The 26,847-nt window shown below is 37.1% G+C and overlaps 1 protein-coding gene across 1 annotated transcript in view; it reads left to right on the forward strand.

Annotated features, from left to right (window-relative positions):
- APOB (apolipoprotein B) overlaps positions 1-13,863 on the forward strand; it is a 36,523-nt gene extending 22,660 nt beyond the window's left edge. Inside the window, exons 26-29 of the mRNA XM_048935056.1 lie at positions 470-8,050; positions 8,829-8,943; positions 9,855-10,038; positions 11,127-13,863. Coding sequence (XP_048791013.1) covers positions 470-8,050; positions 8,829-8,943; positions 9,855-10,038; positions 11,127-12,947 — 9,701 coding nt within the window. The 3' untranslated portion in view covers positions 12,948-13,863. The remainder of the gene's footprint in view (positions 1-469; positions 8,051-8,828; positions 8,944-9,854; positions 10,039-11,126) is intronic.
- Positions 13,864-26,847: the final 12,984 nt, after the last annotated feature.

The following is a 26,847-nucleotide window of genomic DNA, read 5'->3' on the forward strand; positions in this document are numbered from 1 at the left end:
GTCAAGAGTTAAAATAAGGGTTTTTTTAAGATATTTCTTCTCAAATTGCAATTTGTGTTCTCAAAATGCAAAAGTTCTGGCTAACTTTAGTTTCTTCTAAATTCTTCATCATATATGAAGTATGATAAAGGCAACATTAAATAAAAGGGAATGTCAGCTATGCTCTAGTTTCAGCTATTCTTGTTAATTTTAAATAATAACATAACTTTGCATCATCTTGTGATTATATTTAATAAAGTAATGTAGATATTTATTTATAGTTTGAATTTTTAGCCCTGAATACCAAAATAGAAAGAATTTTTTTAGAAAAATTTTGAACCAACATTTTTGCCTTTAAAGAGAATTATTATAACATTAACTACAGTTTAAGCAGCCACATGAAAGCTTAATGGCACTGGAGAAAATGGCATCTTAAAGTAAAAAGGGATATATTACATTGTTATCTTTTGTCTCCTTTTTCCTATTTCAGGTTCTGGAGAAGCATCTTATAGTAGAAATGGATTCACTTGTGCATATGAAAATCATCTGAAGCACAGACTCTTAACTTCGGATTTTAAAATGTCTAGGACAAAGAGTTACGAACCTACATCAGTTTCAAACTTTACCATATTTCTAATGGCATCCAGTGCTCTGGGTCCTCAGCTTTCATTTTCCAGTGATATTGTTTCTGAAAAGACAAATAACATGAATATTAATAATGTCAAGATAGAAGGGCAACTGGAAGTGGCTTCTGTGTTTGCAAGAAGCATTTACACTATGTCAAGCTCATACAATGAAAAGAGACGAGTTTTAGAAGGGAAGTCAAATCTGAGGTTGGATTCTTCTTACCTTCAAGCTACCAATCATCTATCTGGTAGATACACTGATGGTGTACTTTCCATTACTTCAGCTTCTGATGTACAAAATGGATTATTAAAGAACACAGCTTCACTGAAGTATGAAAATAGCCAGCTGAAAATAACATCTGAAACAAATGGAAGGTATCTACATCTTGCAGCTGTCAATAAACTCGAATTCCTTTTGTCAAAGAAGATGGCAGCACTTCGCTCTGAGTACCAAGCCACTTACAAGCAAATCCAATGCTATGCCTTGTTCGCAGGTTCTCTCAATTCCCAGGATCTTGTTTTCAACACTGATTTCTCTCTGACTGATCAAAGGAATCGAGCTGCACATAAGTCATCACTCAATATTAATCAGTATGGTTTAGCCAGCAGTGCAACTACAAATGTGCAGTTTAGTCCATTGACAGTGCAAAGTGAAATGAATGCCAAACTTGATACTTCTGGAGGCTCTATGTCACTGTCATCATCTGGGCGCTATGGAAAAAACAATGCAAAATTCAATCTAGGTGGAAGAGTGAGTTTAACAGAAATAACGCTGGGAAGTGAATATCAGAGTACAGTTCTGAGTATGGACAATAAACATGTCTTAAACTTCAGAATTAATAGAGAAGGACTCAAATTTTCAAATAATTTGCAAGGGTCATTCAAAGAGATTAAGCTGGAGTACACAAATGACTTGAATATTCCTGGCTTATCCCTGACATTTGTTTCAAAGTTAGACAACAGCTTCAGCTTTGACAAGTTCCACAAGCATGTTTTTGACCTTCAGCTGCAGCCCAGATCACTTACAGTTAAGCTGAACAATAATATTAAATACACCAAGACTGAAGTTTCCAACAAAGCAGAACTTCTCCTTGAGCTTCTGAAGCTGAACTTGGGTGGCAATATGAGAGCAGCCTATGGAACAGATGAAGTAAGGCATACCTACACCATTACATATGCTGATCTAACTGCAAACTTTAAAACAGACACAGTTGCAAATGTCCAAGGTGCAGCAGTGAGTCACAGAGTTAATCTGAATGTGGCAGGACTGGCTTCCTCCATTACTATGAATACAAACTGTGATTCCAAATCTCTCCGTTTCAGCAATGCTCTGCGTTCCACTATGGCCCCATTCACTATCACTGTTGATGTCCACACCAACGGTAATGGAAAGCTGATTGCTCTGGGTGAACACACAGGAGACCTTTATAGCAAAATTCTGTTCAAAGCAGAGCCTCTTGCTTTCACCTTCTCCCATGATTACAGAGGATCTACCAGTCATAGCTTCAAATCTATGAGAAGATACACTACACAGCTTGATAACAAATTTCATACTCTTTTTACTCCATCGGAGCAGTCGAGTGCTTGGAAATTGAAAAGTCAGCTAAACAATAACATATATTCACAAGATATCAATGCTTACAATGATGCAGAAAAGATTGGTGTGGAACTTAGTGGAAGAGCTTTAGCAGATCTCTCTGTGATGGATACAGCAATCCAACTACCATTCACATCTGAACAAGTTAATGTAATTGATGTATTAGGCCTCAGGGACAGTATTTCAGAGCCTCAAGAATTCAGCATCTCTGGCTCAGTGAAGTATGACAAAAATAAAGATATGCATGTTATTAACCTACCATTCCTGGAACACTTGCCAGTCTACTTCGAACAAATCAGAGGTGCCATTCTATCCACGCTGCAGGCTGTACAGAATTACCTGAAAAACATTGACATAGATCAATATATGAAAAAATACAAGGCAACTTTAGATGAATTACCACAAAACCTTAATGATTACATGGACAAATTAGATCTGAAAGGCAGAGTTAGCACCATAAAAACTAATTTGATTGCTTTCACAAAGGACTATAAAATAACATCTGATGATCTCGAAATTGTTCTGGAAAAAGCCCTGGCTAATCTTCAAGAAATACTGCTCCAGTTTCAAGTCTATCTGGTACAAATAGAGCAGTACATCAAAGAGAATTATGATCAGTTTGACATTAATGCACTTATTGCGCAACTTCTTGACAAAATAGTTGAAAAAATGACAGCTATAGATGAAAAATATAAGATAAGAATGACTGTAGTTGACACTATTCAGAAGTTACAATTTTTTTTTAATCAATATTACCCCAGCAACATTGGAAGCAGCACTATGGCTTGGATTAAAAATGTAGATGATGAGTACAGGATCACAAGTAGGATACAGGAGAACCTAGAACAGCTCAAGATTCAAATTCAGAACATTGATATCAGAAGCTTTGCAGAAAATTTGAAACGGAAGATTAAAATGATTGATGTTAAACAGGTATTAGAAAAATTGAAGCGTTCATTACCAATTAAAAAAATGAAAGAAGTTCTTGAGCAAATCAAAGACTTCATTCTGAATTGGATGGAGGAGTACGAAGTGTCTGAGAAGATCAGTGCTTTCCGAGGTCATATGCATAAACTGATTGTAAAATATGAAATTGATAAGCACGTGTATTTTTTACTGGACAGAATGATAGAACTGCTTAACCAATACAGAATAAAAGAAACTGTCAGGAAAATGATGACCTACCTAAGAAAATTTGATGTGAAGACATACTTTGATAAAATTGTGGCTCTTATTGACGATGCTGTCAAGAAATTGCAAACCTTTGATTATGAAATGATGATAAAGAAACTCAACAAATTCCTTGACATGATTATAAAAAAACTCAAATCTTTTGACTATAACCAGTTTGTTGATGACACAAATAACAAAATCCAAGAAATGACACAGAAAATAAATGAGGAACTCAGAAACCTCGAACTTCCACAGAAAGCAGAAGCATTGAAACAGTATATAAGAGATTTTAGTATTGTAGTTTCAAAATACATAGAACAACTAAGGGACACCAAGCTTGTTGCTATAATTAACTGGCTCAAGGAGCTCATCGACTCAACAACATTTATTAATCTGAAAGCCAAAGTAAATGAGCATCTGGAAGATCTGCGAGAGAGGATTTCTGACATGGATATCTCCAAGGAATTCGAATGGTATCTTCAAAAGATAAGCCAGTTCTACAATTCAATTGTCATGTACATTTCTGAACAATGGAACACAGCTTTTAAAAAAATTGTTACTTTGGCTGAAAAGTATGATCTAAAAAATTGGGCTGAAAATTTAAACCAGTTTATTGAAACAGGATTTAAAGTCCCTGAAATAAGAACATTTGTAGTCACTATACCTGCCTTTGAATTCAGTCTTCGAAGTCTTCGGGAAGCAACTTTCCGAACACCGGACTTCATTGTTCCACTGACTGATCTGAAAATTCCCTCCTATGAGATAAATATTAAGAGACTAAAGGACATTAAAATCCCAGCAAAATTTACAACTCCAGAATTTACCATTCTGAATACCTTTAAAGTTCCTTCTTATACAATTGACCTAAATGAGATTAAATTTCAGATTGTGAGAATGATAGACAAACTCATGTCTGGTGAATTTCAGCTGCCAGCAATTGATTTATATTTTAAAGATCTGAAGATGAGAGATATGCCTTTTTCTGAGATTTCTTTTCCAGAATTACAAATGCCTCAGTTGGAAATTCCAGAATTATTGATTCCAAAACTAAATCTAAATGAGTTCCAGATTCCTGACTTGAAGATACCAGAGTTCCAGCTTCCACGTATCCCACATACAGTGACTGCTCCTACATTTGGCAAATTGTCTGGTGCTTTTAGAGTTGCCTCTCCATTCTTTACACTGTCTACTCAAGCTGAAGTTCATAATACTACAACATCTGCAAACAGTCCAGAATTTGTGACCTCTCTTTCAGCTCAAGCAACATCCAAATTAGATTTCTTAGTTTTCAGTGTTATTGCAGATTCACATATCTTGGCTCCTGAAATGAAACAGCTGAAGCTTAAAAACTCCATGAAGGTCAGCCACAAGTTCCTTAAAGTGGACCATACCAATGAAGTAGTATTTTTAGGGACTTCTGTGTCAGGTGAAGCTGAAACTAGGGCAAAATTCTCTGCAACAAAAAATACAGTAGAACTTCAGAATAATTTAATGGTCAACCTGCAAAGAAAAATTCAGATGCAGAGTGGAACAGCATATTATCACAGACTGAATATTCCACAAGCTGACTTTTCCAGCCAGGCTGATCTGGTCAATAACATGACAACAGAGGTAGAGGCAGGACGCATCTCATTTACCTCCAATGGCAAAGGAAACTGGAAGTGGACTTCTCCTAACTTCTCTGATGAAGGCACTCACAATTCACATGCCACCTTCAGGATTGACGGCCCTATTCTTATATTTTTTGCTGATTACAGAATAAATGACAGGTACCTGAAAGTCAGCCAATCTATGAGATATGAATGTGGTTTCCTAAATTACGCAACGCTTCAGGTTCAGTCTGAAATTGAGTCACAGCGTGTGGGGCGTAGCATTCTCAACATAAAAGGCACAGGACAGCTTGGAGGAATGAAAGTAGAATTAACGGGCTCTCACAATGCTCGTCTCAATGGACGGATTACTGGAACTGTAAATAATGAGTTTGTCTTCTTGGCACAGCCTTTTGAAATTCGCCTGTTAACCAACAATGATGGAAATGTGAAAATCAGCTTCCCAATGAAACTGACTGGCAAGATTGACTTCCTGAATAATTATGGTCTTTCACTCAGTTCTTCTGTTCAGCAGGTCAACTGGGAAGCTGCTGGCAGGTTCAATCAGTACAGGTATTCCCATAACATGTCTGCTGGCAATAATGATGACAGAATTGAAGCTCGTGTCGAAATGAGTGGAGATGCTAATTTAGACTTCCTAAATATTCCTCTAACAATTCCTCAGCTTCACATTCCCTATACTGGAATTCAGACACCTCAGCTAAAAGATTATTCACTGTGGGAACAGGCAGGCCTGAGGGATTTATTGAAGACTACAAGACAATCTTTCGATTTAAATTTGAATGCTCAGTATGAGAAAAACAAAGATATGCATGTAATCCCACTTCCTTTAGCCACAGTGCATGAAGCACTTAACAAATACATAATTTTCTTCAACAAATATTTTGAGAGAGGAAGAAACACAGCTTTAGATTTTCTCACAAAGTCATATAATGAAGCCAAAACAAAATTTGACAAATACAAAATACAGACATCACTGAACAAACTGCCACGGACCTTCAGGATTCCAGGATACACTATTCCAATTGTGAATATAGAGGTTTCTCCTTTTACTGCTGAGATGCCAGCCTTTGGTTACATACTCCCAAAAGAAATAAGCACAACAGGATTCACAGTTCCATTTATTGGCTTTTCAGTACCATCTTACACACTAGTATTACCTTCTCTGGAACTTCCAGTTCTTCATGTTCCACAGGACCTACGCACTCTAAAGCTTCCTAGATTCAGAATTAACAGCCCGTCAAACCAGATCTTAATTCCTGCCATGGGAAACATTACTTATGACTTCTCATTTAAATCCAGCGTGATCACTTTGACTGCAAATGCTGGGCTGTTTAATCAGTCAGATATTGCTGGGCACCTTAGTGTCTCATCTTCATCTGTCATTGATGCACTACAATTTAAGCTGGATGGCTCAACCAGTTTGACAAGAAAAAGAGGATTGAAGCTGGCCACAGCACTGTCCCTGAATAATAACAAATTTCTAGGAGGAAGTCATGACCACAGTGTCAGTCTCACAAAGAGGAACCTGGAAGCTTCAATGATCACAAATGCAAAAATAAACACACCAGTTTTTAAAATGAATTTCAGCCAAGAGCTTTCTGGAAATACTAAATCTAAACCCACTATTTCTTCAGGGCTAAAAGTAACATATGACTTTACTACTCCTAAGAATGGCATCAGTTCTAAGGGAGGAGTTGCTCATAAACTTGCTTTAGAAACTCTTACGTCTTACCTGTCAGTAGAAACATCAACAAAAGGGAATATCGATGGAGCATTTTACACTGGATATTCATTTTCAGGAGCTCTAGACCATGAAGCAAACACCTATCTGCATGCTAATGGAGTTCGGTCATCTGTCAAGCTTGAGGCCAACTCCAAAGTAGATGGACTCTGGAACAGTGAAATGAAAGAAATACTTGCAGTTGAAGCATCTACCAGTCGTGTTTATGCAGTCTGGGAGCACAATGGGAAAAACTATGCACGATACACACCTCTCTTCACAACAACAGGATCTCAGAAATGCAAAGCAACCCTGGAGCTGGCTTCTTGGACAGTGTCAGCAGATCTTCAGATTCAAGCCACTCAGCCAAATTCCTTCCTGGACACCGCTTCAGTTAATCAGGTTGTCTTAATGAAAATCAGTCCTACAGACCAGAAAGTTGGCTGGAAGGGTGAAGGCCAAATTCAGTCATTATCTCTGAGACATGATATGCAATTATCAAATGAAAAGTCAGATGCAAAGTTTGATATTTCCGGATCTTTGGAAGGATACATGGACTTCCTGAAAAGAATTAATTGTCCTATTTCTAAGAAGAGCTTCTGGGATATCTTGAAGTTGGATGTCACTACTGTTGCTGACAGAAAGCAGTACTTAAATGCTTCAGCATCCTTCATATACAAAAAGAGTGATGATGGTTACTTTTTCCCTATGCCTGTGATTAGGTTGAGTGATGGCTTCACATTCAGCATTCCAGAGTTACACCTAAAGGCTCCAAGTCCTGTTCTCAGCACTCCAGAGTTCAGAGTTCCATTCTCTACTCTCCAGGTCCCAGCGTACACCATTGACTTGCGTAACATAAAAATTCCACAAACGCTAAACATAATGCCATTTGATGTAAATTTACCTACACTGCCAAAACTAAGATTCCCCAGAGTGGATGTAGGAGCCAATTATATTACATTAGAAGAATACAAAATACCATATTTTGAGGTGACAGTACCAGAATACCAGATAACTGTGTCTCAATTCACTCTTCCAAAGAGTATTTCTCTTGGCAGTTTCCATGTGGATCTGGATGAAGTAGCTAATAAGATTGCAGATTTTGATCTGCCTACCATTACGATTCCTGAACAGAAAATTGAGATCCCCCCTCTCAAGGTGTCATTGCCTGCTGGAATTTACATTCCATCATTTGGTGCCTTGACTGGATCTTTGAAAGTTGCCTCACCTCTGTATAATGTTACCTGGAGAACAGATTTAACAAATAAAAAGGAATCCTTTGAAGTGTCCATAGACTCAACCTGCAGCTCAACATTACAATTCCTGGAATATGACTTGAACGGTAAGACATTAAAATTCAGTAAGCCCAATTCTGGGAGAAATTGTACATAATGTTTTTCACATTTATTTTCTGTGACGTTGCTTATGAATTGGTTGCTATCTGTTAAACAGATCTCTTTTCATCTCTATCAGATTAGTCAGAGATCCTGAAGACTGATGACAAAATGTGTGGATAACTAATAGCATGCTCTGCTAAAAAAAGAAAATGGAAAATATCTCTTTATTATATAGCTGCTTCTTACTTTAAAATGCATACATCATGACATTCCTCCATTACTTATAATAATACATGTAAAGGAGAGAAAGTAGGCTGACTTTTTATGTTATTCAGTTCAAATAAGGAAATATTTACCCCGTTCCTTATGAACTGATTATATTTGATTTTGAAAATTACTCCAATTCAGAAAGCTCAGATGTCCCTTATTGCTTTTAGTTCTGGATTCTAGAATAATAATAATAAATACATCAGAATAAAACTATAAACTCTCAAGAAATTAGAATCCCTATTTATGGCCTGCATAAATGCAAAATGTTATACCTCTGTCATTGTAAGCATAGGGTAAAGTGGAATTTTTAAATACTATGGTTGAACAAGCATTTTTATGTATTTTTATTTGAGGCATTATTGAAGTTCAGGGTTTTTGGGTTTTTTTATAGTGCATAATTTTAATACTCTGAAAACACTCAACAATTGGCCTTCTAGTGGATAGCTTGTCATATATTTTGTGTTGCTTGCTGGTAAATTCTGCTAATGCACACATCTGAAATCTGTTTCACAGTTGTTTCAAACTGCAAATATGAAGAAGACAAGTTTGTAATGAAGACCACAGGCAGCTTTGCTCATCGTGACTTGAGTGCAAACTATGTGGAAGATCTCGCTGTTCAGGGATTTAGGTAAAGATTTATTCTGATAATATAATTTACAATAGACAAAAGTGCCAATTATGTGCATGTTGCTTTGAAAACCAATGCCCAAGAGTGCTTTGCTATAATTAGTAGAATCTATGTAACTATTCTGTCATTATTGGTGGTAACACTTTCAATCTTGAGATAGCTGGAATGCTATTCTCCCTGGGCATATCCATCACACTTTTTCTGAGCAGTCCTATTTCATATCATTGCTGAACTATAAACACAGCATTTTATAATCAGAGCAGTTCTAGATCTGGCCAACAGCACATTTTTTCGCTGAAGGCCTCTGTAAACACAGACCATTAAAGAGTAATTTTTATTCACAAGTACCAGTACTGCAGATTACAGAGCTGACCTTCTAACTGCCTTTTTTGTCTGCAAGTGTTGTGTTTCACAGAATCACAGAAACAAACACCAAGGTTGGAAAAGACCTACAAGATCATCCAGTCCAACCATCCACCTATCACCAATAGTACTCATTAAACCATGCTCCTCAACAGAAAATCCAAAAATTCCTTGAATACCTCCAGGGTCGGTGACTGCACCACCTCCCTGGGCAGCCCATTCCAGTGCCTGACCACTCATAAAGCTTATAATGGTGTAGCTGCATGTTTTGATTTGCTCTCATGATTTAATGAAAATTCTTAATACAGCTTAAAATATTATCTAAAAAAAAAGGAAAAACTGAAATAGCATGAACTTTTGAATGTGTTAGACTAAATCCTAAGAAATATGGATAACAAAGCCCTCCTTTTGTTACAAATTTATTGTTTATGTAGATATATATAATACAATAGTGGTATTATATTTATGCATATTGCATTGTGTACTTCCTCAGGGCCTGTGCTATCTTAGTGTATTCCTTCATACCTATATACTCATTGTTGTTACAGAACTGTGGAGAACACTGCATCACTAGACATCATCAGCCCAACATTTGCTGACGTTCACGTGCGTTATCAAATGACTGACAGCATGATATCCTCCTCAGTATCCTCTCCTTCTGCTGGGATCTTGGGCTTTCTTGTTCAAATAGAAACTGACACCCTCAAGGAGAAATTTTACTACAGAACTCTGGTAAGCTTAATATGACAAAAAAAAGAAAAAAAAACTGAGTATTGTCAGATAAAAAACCCCTTTTTAAGTTTGTGTGTGTTGATGCTAAGACGTAAATTAACCACTCTTCGTCGAAACAAAAAGTGTATTATGAGTAATTACAGTTTTTGTTGCCTACACTAGTCTTGCAAATTCTAAAAGTGGCATCTATGAGAAGAGACCATTTCAGCTTTGCACAATTAATTTTGCCCTGTTCTGTGATCAAGAAAATATAACTGCTGAAAATGATGAAATTAAAGAACTAGTTTTTTTTATAAGCCACTGATTGGGTTTGGCATGTACACATTAGGCTATTTACACGTACCTCAGAAGTGGTCTCTATTGTGATCACTACATTGAAAGACATCAGATCATCCATAGAGTATCTTCTTTTTGAATCCATTAATATGGATTTTTGCTAACAAGATGTGCTACTACAATTGACATACTGCAGTATTAAAACTATACATTCCAGGATGATACACTATATAAAGAATCATAATTAACACATAATTCACTATTTACTATTGAAAACTGGATTTTTTTCAAATGTAAATAGATTATTTTATGAGGATCCTCAATTTCTCTGAGTAGCTTTCATTCTAAATTGTACCATAGATCTAAATGATTGCAACATTAAATTCTCTTATGTATTCATGATAATGAAAGGCAATTTGAATTAACTTTGAATAATTTCAAGAACTACTGGAAGGCTCATTTTCTTAAATAATTCACATGCTTTCTAAGAAATTGTGGGCATTTAGTAGAAAGGAAGGAAAAATCTTACTTAGAGTCCGATTTAAGCAAACAAACAAAAAACAGATTAAATTATGCCATAATACTCCTGTATAAAGAAGCACAGAGTAGTCTGGTACAATAAATTGTTCCAAAATAACCTCTCAAGATGACAGCAAGCATACAGAAGATAAAAATATGTAGTTTTTGTGTCCTAGTATATAATAAAGTTGAAAGGATGCAGAATAAGAATATTGAAATACGTTCATTATAAATAGCATTGGATTCATTTTGTTTACAAAATCCCTTACACTTATCTTGTTTTATGCTTTCAGTCTGCTCCTCAGAAGGACATTGATATATTCAAAAGTGAAATATCCTTCAGGAATTCTGACATGATTCAAATAAAATTCAACTGGAAAGAGGATGCTGCCAAAGACTTGCTGTTGGGTTTGAAAGAAAAAGTACCTAAAATGACGAGTGCAGTCTATAAGTGTGTTAATCGGTACTATAAGGAGCATATGGGACTGGATATAAGTGATGCCACTGTCATAATGAAGAATATGATGCAGAATAATGCTGACAAAGCTTACATGTTTGCTGTCAGACAAATAGATGAACTGGATGTTCAGCTTCGCACAGCTGCCAATGAAGCTTCTGACAAATATCAGGAGATGAAGGTGAAAGCTAGACAGCTATATAAAAGAGCAGCAGATCAAGCTCAAAAGATTGACTACGAAAGAATAAAAGCAAAGCTTTTGGATGCTACAGTTGACCTAATGGAAGAATATCACAAGAAAATAAAACACCTAATTGACTCAGTCATTGAATTCCTGAAGACCACAAAATTCCAGGTTCCTGGACTGTCTGAGAAATATACGGGTGAAGAATTATACCTTATGACTACAGAGAAGGCTGCAAAAACTGCAGACATATGCCTTTCAAAACTTCAGGAGTACTTTGATGCCTTGATTGCAGCTATCAATGAATTGGAAGTCAGAGTTCCTGCTTCTGAAACCATCCTCAGAGGTCGTAATGTACTTGATCAAATTAAAGAAATGCTGAAACATTTGCAGGAGAAAATCAGGCAGACCTTTGTTACTCTCCAAGAAGCTGACTTTGCAGGAAAGCTTAACCAACTGAAGCAAGTGGTGCAAAAAACTTTTCAGAAGGCAGGAAATATGGTTAGAAGCTTGCAGTCCAAAAATTTTGAGGACATCAAAGGCCAAATGCAACAGCTGTACAAAGATGCAATGGCTTCAGACTACGTAGAGAAACTTAGATCCTTGGCAGAAAATGTTCAAAAGTACATTTCTCAGATGAAAAATTTTAGCCAGAAGACATTACAGAAGCTTTCAGAAAAACTGCACCAGCTGCTCCTCTATATAAAGGCATTGCGGGAGGAATACTTTGATCCTACTACACTTGGATGGTCAGTGAAATACTATGAAGTAGAAGACAAGGTACTAGGATTGCTGAAGAATCTAATAGATACAGTAGTCGTTTGGTACAATGAATACGTTAGAGATCTTTCTGACTTGGTTACACGCCTCGCAGACCAAGTAAGAGAACTGGTAGAAAACTACAGCCAGGAATATTATGACCTTATAACTGATGTTGAAGGAAAAGGGAGACAGAAGGTTATGGAGCTCTCATCTGCTGCTCAAGAAAAAGTCCGATATTGGTCTGCAGTCGCTAAAAGGAAAATCAATGAGCTTAACAGGCAAATTAAAGCAAAACTCCAGGAGATCAATGGGCAGCTTAGTGATTCTCAAGAAAAGCTAATCAATGTGGCCAAAATGTTAATTGATCTAACTATAGAAAAGTACTCTACATTCATGAAGTACATCTTTGAGCTTCTTCGTTGGTTTGAGCAAGCAACAGCTAACAGCATAAAACCATACATAGCCATTCGTGAAGGAGAGCTTAGAATAGATGTGCCATTTGATTGGGAGTACATTAACCAAATACCCCAGAAAAGCAGAGAGGCACTTAGAAATAAAGTGGAACTAACACGTGCGTTAATTCAGCAAGGTGTTGAGCAAGGCACCAGGAAATGGGAAGAAATGCAAACATTCATTGATGAACAACTTGCCACTGAGCAGCTGAGCCTTCAGCAGATTGTGGAAAATATACAGAAGCGCATTAAGACCTGAATGAACACGGAGAAGAGGAGAAATAATACGTTTGTACCACAATGTATTTAAAAGTAACAGCAATTAACATACTGGAACTTCAGGTAGATACTGTTTGAATCTGAATTTGTAACTGAAAACTAAATAATCTACAGTAGGTTATTTTAATAAGTTTAGTAACCCAATAAATGAGTTCTTTATTACATTTTTGTGTCGTTCATTGAAGCTAGTTTTACTTGGGCCATAGGGCTGAATCCAACAATTGTCAAGGTCAATGGAAGTCTTTGCATTGTTTTCTGTGTATGTTGGATCAAGCAAATAATATGCAATACATATTGTAAATATTCACAAAAACTATGGAATACATAGAAAAAGTGGATTTTAAAATAAAGGTCACATTTGTAAGACAGACAAAAAATAACTTGGAAGTACATCTATTTCCCAGTGCAGAAATACCATCGTAGATAAGTTTGGGAGAAGAAGAGAAGCACATACAAAAAAAAAAAAGGAAATGTTTTATTAAGAAAAAATAAATCTATGCATGTATCAGTTTTCATAAAAATAGGCCAAGAATTTTTTTTTCTCAGTGGCTAATTTATGATTCAGAAATACTTGTTTTTCTTACCTGTTTCCCCATGATATCTCTTGCTTGACATCACATTGTCTAACTTCTACTTTTCATGAGTTTGACTGTCAATGTTTCACTGATATCACTGAATAGAATGAGAGTGAAAATGTTTTCCTCTCCATCCTCTAGGCTGACCTCATTTAAATAATATTGAAGAATTCATTCACAATATGGGACTGCTTTTGAGTGGAAAATGGGGCCTGCTTTGGTTTGTTTTCATCTGTTGGAATACTATATATAGTGCTCGAAAAAGGATTGCTTAGGCTGAAAAAATATTATCTCTTTGAGAATAAACTTTAACAAACAAGACTAGAAATTTTGTATGCATGTTTGTTTGATGTCATCAGTCTACTCTGTAATATGATTTTTGCAGTTTCATTAATGAGAAACCAGAGGTTGTTTTAGCCATTTGTTTGCAGGCATGACCTTTTGGAGTCTGGTTTCCACACGTGGCATGGCAGGTTACATACAGGAAGAAATGGAGCACCAGTTTACCCTGTTTTCATCCTGAAGAGTTACAATCTGTGTATGTCACTCTTCCCAGAAGAACCAGAGATATAAAACTCTGTTGTGTGTTCTATGAAGTCTCATACTAAATGAAGACACCGGCTGCAGAGCCTTTTCACCTTCATTCACAAGGAAACTGAAGCCTGATGTCAGATTACACAACTCATTTCCCTGAATTTCACAAATGTTTAAGCACAACCACATTTCTCAAACATTGCCTGATTCTCATTTCCCTCCATCATGACAAATAGCACTGTGAAACAAAGGACAGTAGAAAGAATTGTAAAAGCTATGGGAGAGGAAAGATTTAAAGATTCGTCTTCATGGCTATTTACTTCTGTTCATTATCCATAGTTCTTGAGAGGGTTATAAATTCTGAAGAAGGATTTACTTACAAAGAATGGGTTAACTGAATAATAAATATTCCAAATAGCATAAATACTGGTTCTCTTTGGCAAGAGCGAAGCTTCCCAAGAGCAAACACAATAGTTTGCACACTGAACTGTGGTTAGAGGTTAGAAGAGATTTCCAAGTCTCAAAGTGTGCTGCCGCCAATTGGATTAGAACTCTTCATCCTGTCATCAATCTGACAGTCATCTTCCAGTCATTCCACAGTTGTTTTGGGGAGGGCCTGGAAGCAGAACATCAATCTCAAAAATCAGATCTTGGTGGAAGTTAGCTGTAGTACAAATTTGTATCCGCATACCACAGATGGTACCTTAAGCACCTCTTCAAAACTCTTAACATGTTTTAACACAGAAAGGAGTGCGTTTGCACGTGTGCGCAGGTATGACCCACAAGCATGTACAACCACATGTAACTTCAATTTCTTTTCCTGCTTGGTTTTCTTCCTTTTTTTTTTCTTTTTTTTTTTTTCCTTTCAGGTTCTAGCAGATTTCAGCCTTTTTTTTTCCACATAAAGTATTACAGAAACATAGACAAAACCACAAGTGTTCAAATAGTAGTTCAATTGACTCCACTTACAAAACTTCTGTGATACAATAATTTGAAATGTTTTTAGTTCCATTTTGGCCTCTTTTTCAGCCTTGTTTTATAATAAGAAATAATATATTTCATTAAATTGAATTGTGTGGGAGATAACGGGGAACGAACAACTATCTGGGGCTCACTGACATTGTTTCTTTTTTTCCTATAGTCTTCATCGTCTGAATTCTCATAAATGCCAGAGGGGCTTTTCTTTATAATTTACAGCAAGTATCAGACATAGAGCAGAACTGGTTGTAAAAGTTTAATTAAGTGAAACATTTTAACAAGAAATTCAGAGAACAATATGCCCTGCTCTAACTAAGTGATTGTAGAAATTGCATTGACAAGAAACGTGTGTGTTCCTAAATGAAAAACTTTTGCAGATGTAGGACAGCAAAAATGTTCCAGAATTTTAGATTATGCAACTCATTGGAGTTGGTCTTTTATTAAATGATTTAAAAATACATGTATGCATTTGCTATGTATACATAGATTCTACACGCATTCCACATCCATGCTTATCGTACTATGCATTATCCAGCTCCAGCTTTATTCTATGATATTAGATTGAGATATTTGCAGAGCAACTGTCATTATGGCCTATCAATACCTTAAAAAAAATTAAATTGAAATATTTAGTTGCTCAGTGACATCAAATTTTGTAGTCATCTTCTGCTGGCAGATTTATTGCTCAGGTGGGAAACCAGAATTTATTAAAGACCATACAGACATACAGAATTGCTTGCATTCTGTTTCAGCACGGCCAAATCCTGGCCCAGATCAATGGCAAAATGTCTATTGGCCTCAGCAGGAGTAGGCTATAGTTATGAGTATAACTTGAGAAGTACTTTGGGATCATGCAGGACAAAAAGTTATATTATTCCCTATAAAAATCTACACCAAATATATCTGAAAAAGCATGCAGTCAGGAAAATAAAGTACTAACAAATTCAAGACAGACTGCCTGCACAATGTTAACCAGAGTCTCTTTCTGTATGTACCTTTATCCAGTTCTACCTAATATCACAGAGAAAGTCTGCCATGGCCAAGAATCCTGGGTTCTGGTCTCGTGCCTTAAACGTGGAAATATCCTTGTTTGCATCACCCACTCCCTCTTTTCATTATCCATCCAAGGCACTGAGGAAAACTGAGGCCTTACAGAACAAAAGCAGATGTTGGAAGGTTACAAGGCCTGACCAGGCAAAGCCCTGAGCAACCCAGCATGTGTTCAAGGTTGTCCCTGCTTGGAGTGGTAAGGTGCATTACAGATACTGCAATGGGCCTTCTGGCCTGAGTTATTTCATCATTCATTTTTTGTGACTAAAGTGGCATGGCTTCATGTTACTGAACTTAACAACATAATTACCCTTTGTTAAGTAATATATAAGAAATAGACTTTGTCATAATTCTAAGGCATCATTATACAGAAATATAGAAGTTGTGCCATAAAGCATTGCCATTCTGATTTCACAGGCTCTGATACTAAACTGAGGTGCAACCACCAAGCTCAATACTTTCTATCACTAGTCTACTACTGTTGTGCCAGCATCTATCAACATAATTATGGATAACAGCATATTTCTGATAAAACTTTTATGTCTTATAATTCCATGATTCTGTTGGAATACCGGAAGATTTGAATGCTGTTAACTGGTATGATTAAGGCATGTTTCAATAGCAGGAATTTAATTAGCAAAGTCAAGGTGAGCAGGTTCTTGTCTGTCCATCCACTATCTCTAGTTTGAGCAACCTGATACACTATCATGGCTGTATTAAGGGGAAAAAGGTATCAGAGCAAACTTGATAAGAGGTTTGGAACTTCTATCTTTAGATTAATAGTAGGATGTCATAACAGCTCTTCAACCGTCTTTCTCTTCAAATTGTTTTCTCTCCAGAAAATAACTTTGTCCTGAGCTGCACATAACACATGCCCTAGGAATCTACACAGTTCCCAAGGTATTACCTGCCAAATATCTGACATATTATTCTTTGGTATAATCCATCATTTCTTTCAACCTTCAGTTCAGTGCCTGTGAAACTGACTTCTATCAACCTGGACCACCTACTGGAGAAGTCTTTTTCAATTTCTCTTCTATATTTCTGGGTTCCAGGCCCAGCAGAATTTGTGAGCCAGAGGATTTCAAACCCATTTTCACCCACACTGTTGGAAACCTTTTCTTTAACCTGCTCTTCCACAAGAACAAGGCCTTGCTGTTTCTCTTACTGATGCGAATCACTCTGCAGTGTGGATGGGCAAAAGCATACACTATCCTCCTTTAAGCATTCACTTTAAGCTTGCCATGAGTTTGGATACATGTGTCCATAACCAGTCAGTCATTCCTATAATACTAGGAATATACCTACATAAGAACAAGTTTGCAAAATCAAATGGATAGTATAGGTAACATAGTATGACAAATTTTTCATGGCTAATGCCATCCTCACAGCTGCATCCCATAATCTTTATCAGTCCTGTATTCACTATAAGAGCATCTTGAATCCCCCTGATGCCTTCTGTCAGTTTAAATTTGCCCAGTCATTTCTTCATTGTTCCTCTTCATGACACTTTAGATAGAAGCACAGCTGCCTGACCAAAGGCTTCCCCAGCATGCAGAAACCGACCAAAAATTACACTATGATTTGTATCCATCTACACAGGCAGCAGAGGGGCAGTCTGACAGAATGGTGTCTGACATGGAAGTGCAGATAAAGCAAAGGTGTGAATTCCTCCATGGCACCCATTGATGTTCATCAACACTTGATGAACATTCTTGGAGACCAAACAGTGGCTGTGAGCACAGTGAGGCAGTGAGTGGCACATTTCAGCAGTGACAACAGTGACTCACCTCCGCTGGTGCAAGTTTTTATAAGTGCAGCATGCAGGCTTCTGTTCATCCATGGTGAAAATGCACAGTTAATGATGGTGATTATACTGAAGAACAGTGTTCTATAATTGATAATTTGCTCTATCAAATAATGATATTGTGTTCTTTCTGTCTGTTGTAGTTTCCACGGAAATAAATAGAAGACATTACTTTTGGAGTGACCTAAATACTTTTCCTCACTTTGTCATTACTTCCGTAAGGCTTGATTTTGTTTTTATTCAGAATCACTTTGTTCAAAAGTGATATATGGATGCCCTTCTATCCAGCTACCATTGTTCTGGAAGTGCTGGCAATTATAATTCTTTTGATAGGTTTATTGTATAGAAGCTTTATATGCTGGAATCCCAGAAATCACTCTGTTAAAATGCTATTTTGTCAGTAATGTCACAAACAGTCAACCCTGGCACATAACAATGAACCTGATATGCCTTTTTCTTTTTTCTTTTTTTTTTCTTTTTTTTTTCTTTTTTCTTTTTTCTTTTTTCTTTTTTCTTTTTCCTTTTTTCATTTTTCTTTTTCCTTTTTTGTCTTCTAAAGCTTTTAATATTCTTAAAATTTTCAGACTGGAAGGCAGTTAAGATCCAAAGCCAGTTGAAAACAGCTTTCAGACTTCTACGCTAAGGCAACTGAATCAGACCTGTATTTAGCCAGAAAATCCCCATTTTCTGTGTGTATGCACCTCCCACTCCCACTGAACCTTCATCACACTGTTATAAAGAAAGAAAAATGGAGAATTGGAATGACTGACTTTGACTTTCTCCATAGGTGTTAACTGTGTTTCTGCTCCTAATTAAAATTATTTCAGAATCACTATCTTTAAATATTCCCAGAGTCATCAATAAAAAAAACATCTTACCAAGCACCTACCACGTTTATCTTCCCTGACACTACAAGCAGGCATTTCACATTAACAGACTATTTGTCTCGCCATAATGTTCTTGGTCCTTATTATATTTGTTTCTTCAATAAGCCTTTGTTTTTGTCCATGGTAATGACTTGCTTAGGACTACTTACAAACAATACAGAAAGTTACGCAGCAGCGTTTAATTTAAAAGTTGCAGAACAGAAAACCAGCCAAACTCTAAGGAACACTCATCCCTCACACATAGCCCATCCATGCAAAGCTATGAAGTCAAGTGCATTGTGGCAGTACAAACACCACCTTGTCTCTCTCTCAGACACATCTGTCTATAGGCACATACAACCGTACAAACATGCACACACGTACAATGTGCATTACTGTCAAGTTAAATGCCTGAAGTTAATCCTTAATCCTTAGGTCATCCCCTTCATTTCAACACATTGAGCCAGCCAAGTCTTCCCAAGATGACTGTCAGCAGCTAGCTGAGGTAACCCTTCCCACTCAGCTCCCATTAATTCAGCAGCTGCATCAATGGTGTTCCACTGTTTGTCATCTAAAGCTTCAATTTTTGCTTAAACAAAACAAAGGATCAGACAACTAAGTTTGTAAAATGTTTCAGTGAGTCATTTTTACTCAATTCTTTCTCTCCTTTTAGCTTAAACACCCTAATGAAAAGTTTTGTTAAATGATACAGTTGATCTTATTCAACCTTTCACAGTTCCTCCCCAAAACATTCAAAATGAATTATTCAAATCTTTTTAGAAACAAAATTTAGTATCAATATTTACCAGTGGGAGATGATCTCAGCAGCTGGTGACTTCTCTTTGGCCATAGACATGTGTATGTCATTTTGATCTTTATGTCCTCCCTCTTAAGCTTTTTAATGACTGTCCCTAACTTTCTGCTTTTTGTAAATCTTAATAAATATTCCATGATTGATTACCCTTACAACATTTTACCCATTATAAAGTCAGAATCAAGTCTTAATAGTTCATGTTCTGGATTGGAGTTCAGTTCTTAGGCCAATTCTGGATTCACTGTGTGATTTGGTCACCTTCTTTCCTTATATGTTAATTTCCCTGTAGTAAAATGGGAATTATACCTCTCTGTTTTTCAGCAGAGTTCTCAGGACAGAACTATTTCATGACTTGCAGATAATTTAATAAGTCTAACAATTCCATAAAGTAGATAGGAACATTGTAATGGCAATAATAAATCAAGATGCATGTATTGACTTTTCTCTTCCATCATAATGTTTATTGTTTTAGAAACTTGGAGTTGATTTCATTGCTAAATATCTCAGAAACACTCCAGTCCACCCCAAAATCATCATACATACCAGGCATCAAACATATAACACTCTCACACAGATAAATGATCCAAGGAACGGACTCAACGGCTGTTAGCAGTTAATTTATATCGTGGTTTTGACATAAACTTTTAACTTTGGAAATAATCTGCCACCCGTTTCAATTTTTGGCTGCCACATAATGCACCTTTGTGAAGTCACTTTTCTGCCTAATAGAGATGTTTCTTTTTATGGTGAACATTTCTTTTTAAAATAACAAACAGTTATCTCGTTTACCATTCACAAAAAGTATGCCACTTAACCGTATGTAACCAAGCCTCATTTCATCTGGTTTAATGTTTAGCAAGGCATGCATACTAGTAGATATTACAGGGAGAAGATGATTTATTTAATAAAATTACATTACTTTTTTCCCACTAAAAAAAAACCCACACAAATAATTGCAACAAAAATTTGTTCAAAGTAGAAAAGCATAGCCTGCAAAGATTGATACCAAAAAGTCAGCACATACTGGAAAGTCTGATGCAAACTCAGCTGCTGCTTCACACCATCTCCACTTCTGCTCTGTATCTGGTTGCAGCCAGTCTCCATTTTTGAAGTAAGTACTCCCATAGAGATTACTGATTTAGTTAGCACATAGCCCATTTGTTTCTCTGTGGATAAGGTTGCAAGAGAACTTTTTCAAAAACATTTTTTTTTAGTGCGTAGGGTAAAGATTTGATTGTATATAATACATAATGTGTAATATACACATTTAGAGTCATTGAATCATTGAGGTTGGAAAAGATGTTCAAGATCGAGTCCTACCATCAACCTGACCTACCTTGTCCCACCACTGAACTATGTCACATCCACTCATCTCTTCAACACTTTCATGGATGGTGAATCCACCGCCTCCCCATGCAGCCTGTTCTGATGCTTGACTACCATTTGATTTATCAGGTTATCTTCAAGTTATGAACTAGTTCCGTTCTGAGAACTCTGATGAAATTTGTGAATAAATTCTCCCGAATGTCCAGTCTAAATATCCCCCAGCACAGGTTGAGGCCATTTCTTTGTGCCCTATCACTTTCACTGAGAAAAGAGAACACCACACTCCTTGCTGCAGCCTCTTTTCAAGTAGTTGTGGAGAGCAAAGAGGCCTTCCCTCAGCCTCCTCTTCTCCACACTAAACAACTTCAGTCCCTCCTTGTGTGTCTTGTTTTCTAGTCCCTTTGCTAACTTCACTGCTCTTCTCTGCACACACTTCAGCAACTCAACATATTCCTTGTAGTGAGGGCCCAAAACAGTGTTCAAGGTATGGTCTAACCAATGACATCTACAAATGGAAAATCCCTCCTCTAGTCCTGCTGGCCACACTATTTCTGATGCAGGCCAGGATACTGTTGGCCTTCTTTGCCCCCTGGGTATCTAGTTAGTAATATTTATATATTATATCTGCCTGTCTGTATTCTGCCAATAGACAAGAAGTTAAATACAAGTCAATAACATGGTCTTTTGTTCAAGAAGGAAAACTGCACACCAGGCAGATATAGTTAGTGGGTCAGGGGAAGAGATTGTTCTATGTTTGGAATTTGTGAGACCACATCTGGATTGCTATTTCCAGTTCAGGGGTCCCCATTGCAAGAGGAGATTGTGGAATCTCCTTCTTTGGAAATACTCAGAACTGAAATGGACACAGTTCAGAGCAGCTTCATCTGACTTCAAGGTTGAATTCAGCGACAAATTTGCCTCTTCTTTGTGTAGGGTGCTGTATCTTTGACCTCAAATTGATCAATTTCATGATAAGACATGGACACTGTAAGCACCCCAAAGAAGTGATCGGCTGTTGAGTTAATGCATGTTTAATGCTAGAGATTCTCCAACGTAAAGCTTAATTATGATTGCCCCAGCCACAAGAAAGTCTTTCTGCGGAACTCCTGGTCGACCATGGAACACAAATATGTATTAAACCTCACTTTGGCACTTTTTATGCTCTCTAATGTATTTAATACAGTGTACGTGAAGGAACCTCACATGTTCCCCATTCACATTGGAAACCACAGAAAAGTGCTCTAGATGACATTTTATGTTCATCAACACCCCCATTTGCTGCTGTTGTTTATTTTCAACACATGTAGAATCTGTTTTCAGGAAAAGATAGGCCAATAAATGTGATATTTTGTTTTGACATATTGCATTCCTCTTACTCATTAGATGCCTTTTTGAGATTAATCTAAGAATGTTGCTCTTTCAGCCAACCAGATAAGGCATCTTTTTTCTTTTGGGAAAGGAGAAGTGAGATGTCCACAATTTTTTTGGCTAGAGCAACATCGAATCTTTTTGCAGTTGAGTCTTTGTTCCTAAAATAAACACATCAACTTGGCTTAAAATAAGAAGTAGTAGAATTTGTTATGAGAACACACTTGTGATTAGCAGGACCACTAAACAGCAGCTGTCCTTATACACTGGGTGAGATGACCACACTTTCCCCACATACTTTGGAGGACAAGAATGACAAGTGCTATGAGGCTAAGGATGTCAGAAATGTTGAGGATGCCTTTTAAATTACACTTACTGCTCTGTGTTTCTCCAACAAAACAGATACTCTAAGAAAGCAAGGAAATTGAGCAAGACAAACAGACTACGTCCAGTAAATTTTATCTCCGAGATTGTTCTCCAAAACCAGGCTGTGAAGCATGTGCCCTCAAAGGAAAAACAAAACAGAAAACACACAAAAAAGGCATTCATGCATTCATGCATGGCTTTCTAGGAGAGTCCCTAACAATACACTAGAGGGCGGGAAGAAAAGCTACATTTGTGACATTTTGAGCTTTCTTCTCTCATGGCAACAAATGAGGATTTTAAAAATACGTATTTTTTCAAAATAAATATCCAGTTTGGCTAAAATGATCGGATTAATAGGGAGTAACTTAGGAATCTATTGAAAGCTAATAAATTTAGAGTCTTATGTGACCTAAGATCTACTGGTAATGCCTCTAAAATGTTAATATTAGGCATGTTGGGAGTTTATCATTACAGCCTGTCACATTGCTAGGACTTCATGCCTTCTGTCACTAAAGAACAGCTTAAAAGAGTTTTTTTATTATTATTTTACATTTTTAATCTCTATGATGTTTAATATTTGTATTTAAGCACCTAGAGAACTAAATGTGCCATGAAACAGTTCTGTGTTTAGCCTTAAGACTTTTCACAACAAATCTGCATGGGACAACTGAGCATACACTAAACTGTTTAAAGCTCATTTGACTCTAAAAGCAAGTGTGATTGTAATTGGGGAAAAAATACATATATAATTTCCATATAGTTTTTAGTGTGTAGAACTGTTTTGCAATACCAGATTCAAGGCAAAGCAGCATTGTCCATGGAAACCAAATAGTAGCTTTGAGGGATGTTATCCAAAAGGTGACTCATAATTAAGAGCATTCTGTGATAAAGAATGAGACAGCAACAGCTCCAGTGACAGCTCTGACCTTAGCTAAGGCCTTGTAAATGTATGGATGTAATGGGAGGAGAAAGAATTTTCTTACACTGTTCTGTTCTCCGTATTCAGTAAATGCACAGACCTCATATCATGGCTTGACCTTTACTGGTCTAAAACACTTGAAGCACATTACTTTTGGCAGCTCTACAGTGGGGTCAGCAACCTCCAGCAAGAGCCAATAACAAAAAGCTCAGGTGCAGTAGCATCTTAAATCACCACAGCTGCTGGTTTGGTGTATGTGAGTCCAAGTGGCTGAGTATAAAAACCTAAAATTTACATCTGTGTTAGTAAACTAAACAGGGTCAGGGCCACCAAGCCATCTGAAAGAATCTGATTGCATCAATAACATTAAACTCTCAATCTCTAGAAAAGGACAGCCACCTCTGTGTTGCCTGTGTTGCCTACTGGCAATGGTCCGTGGCCTGTACTAACTCACAAACCATACCTAGAAATTGTCTGGCAGATTGTTAGTGGCTCAGGGTCAAAATAACGCCAAGGACTGTTCTAGCAATTGAATAGAGCAGATGAGTACGTTCAGCATATGTACCCATGCCCTGACACTATTTAATTTAGTAGAATGCATGTAGTCATAGCTTTACAAGTGTGTCACTAATCCATTTGATTTGCCTATGCATTTTGGTCTCTGAATTTAGATATTTAAAACATATGCAGCCTGACAGTACTTCTTTACACACTCATAATCAGTGTACTGGCATGCTGCACGCAAGCTTTCCTCCAGAAATATATATTTTTGATGACTGCAAACGAGTACATCTCAGCTTGGAATACAAAAACCCACATGTTTTGTCAAGCCAAACATACTCTCAGAACTGGAGCAGTTTGGAATGCACATCTGGAATGTGTGACAGTGTTAAGGGATCCTGAGTACCAAAAGAGCAACAAGCTGGGCTTCTGAAGCACACCACAGCTATATTGGCTGTGCATGCTTTGATTATCTCTTGTTGTCAGCTCCCTAAGGTCACTAATCTGATGTGAAGTATCTTGTGCTTTTAACTCATAAAAACTTGGTAAAATTCAGTAAAATTTCTCTTTCTGATTGCACAAGTATATTTTAAAGATACCCTTCTCATACAGCACCTACCTTGGAAACACAATGCCTTTCCTTAAGCCACTCTTATTGTAAGGTCATTCTTAGAAACTTCTGAAAATGTACACCTGAGTAGGCTGCATGTGCACAGTCCTGCTCAGGCACATCAGCATCCTCTTGAAAGGCACACAGGTTTGTATACAGGTTTGTATAGCCAGTCCCTCCTGTGACAACAGTTGTTGCCCATACAAAGAAGGCAACAGGTCTTTACACCCTCTCTGCTCCCAGCAGGTTACTGAGGGTCTCGAGCACAGAAAAGGTTGTGGCTATCAAAATTCTTCCTTCCTCCCCTGAATTCCAGAAGTACCATGTAGGAAATACCATCAGGATTAGACTTTTTCCAGACTCAAGGGAGTTCCTGAAGTTCCTGAAAATTGTGTATGATCATAGGAAAAGGGAATTCATCTTCTCATGTTAAGATTTTTGTAGGTAATCAAAATAAAATGGAAGAAGTGTTTTGCCCAAAGATTTTCGCATTTATTATCCCAAACAGCACAGCTTTGACCTGTTCTACCCCTCACTACTTCTACCTTCTCTGTGTAGATGAGCACTGGGATTTATAACTTAAGGGCAGAAAATGTGGAAACTGAGAATTCACAAAATGTTACTTTTCCACTTTAAGTTGTTGGCTTCTTTACTTTAGCCTGCTTTCCTTCCAAACGCAATGTCCTTTTTTTTTGGAACATTAATGCTCAACATGCTTTGTTATCATCTAGTTAATTAATTCTCATTACGGATCTCTAAGTAGATCTTGATTCTTTGTAAATGAAAAAATCATGTTTCATAGGAAAGTCACAAGCCATAGATTGCTCCTTACCATCCGCAAAGGCAAATTTTAGTAGGACAATTCTACTTGCTTCAAAAGCTTTCTTTGCATTTAACAACTATTTTTATTGTGGTATCAATAAATACAAACATGTTTGGCTTGAATGAGCAATAAAAAATTGAGAAATAACCTTTCTCCTAAACACATTCCATAAAAAAAGAATTGTGTTATACTCACTAGTAATTGTGAAATGACCCTATAAGTTATTGTCCAGTGATTCATATTATTCTATAAACTTTAGGTCATACACTTCATTTCAAGCTGAAAGTACTGTAAAGGATTTATTAGACTCTAGAGGAAACAGGAGGGAGTACCGTGTACACTCCGTATTGGTATCATGGGAGACCAGGCTGTGAGAAAGCACTTTCCAACAAAATGCACTAAAATTACTGCATTGAACCTGAGCTGAAGAAGCAACTAGACTGTGTGTTTCCTTACTGACTTGAGAGTGGGGGGTCCTCAGCTTGTCAGCAGGAGCAATGACAAGAATTAAATCTCCATAAGTTCTTTGTTCAGTGCTAGACAGAAGAATAAGCATAATAAAACCAATGTGGTTTTGCTTCACAACATGATTTATGACGACACTGTACAATAAGAATGGGCATGTCAATCTTACATAATATTTTCTTCACCTCCAAGCACTTTCTGCAGGAGACAAACCTTAATCTTAGAGGTAAGAAACCAGTATGAGTAGCTGAAAGAGAACAAAGTGTCCCATAGCTGCTTATAAGCCCCAGAATACAACTGGGAGCGTGTGGATGAAGGCACAACCCACAGCCTTCTGATTTCACTTCTCTGAGTAAATCTGCGTCAGAGAAATCAGCACATGACTGTCCTGAAGGAATCCAGACAAACTCTGGACAAACAACTTAGCTCTAACAAAAAAAAAATGAAAGCTGGCAGGGGGAGGAAGACAATCCTTCACAAAACAGGGAAATCCAGGCAATGGGCACAAACTATAGTGCAGGAGATTCCTCCTGAACACCAAGAGTACTCTGTGAGAGGTTACCATACTCAATCATTCCATTTAAAATCAGGAATATGGGTAGAGAAGGGATGGTGACATGGCTACAAGTGTTTTTCTCCTCTATGGAAAATTTGAGCAATACTACAATAGCATGGGCATTTTTTATTTACTTGAGATTTTTGCTGAAGTTTAGAGACTAGATTCTGTAATACCTCTCATAAAAGCCTTGTCTGAATGGATGCACCTCAACATGGGAATTTGGTGCAGCAAGAGTTGAATGACCTGCCACTAATATCGTATACGTTAGTATAATCAGACTGTCTCAGACTCTACAAGATAATCACAACCCCATGTTGCT

This window comes from Lagopus muta, chromosome 2 (genome assembly GCF_023343835.1).
Source record: "Lagopus muta isolate bLagMut1 chromosome 2, bLagMut1 primary, whole genome shotgun sequence".
Taxonomy (NCBI): Eukaryota; Metazoa; Chordata; class Aves; order Galliformes; family Phasianidae; genus Lagopus; species Lagopus muta.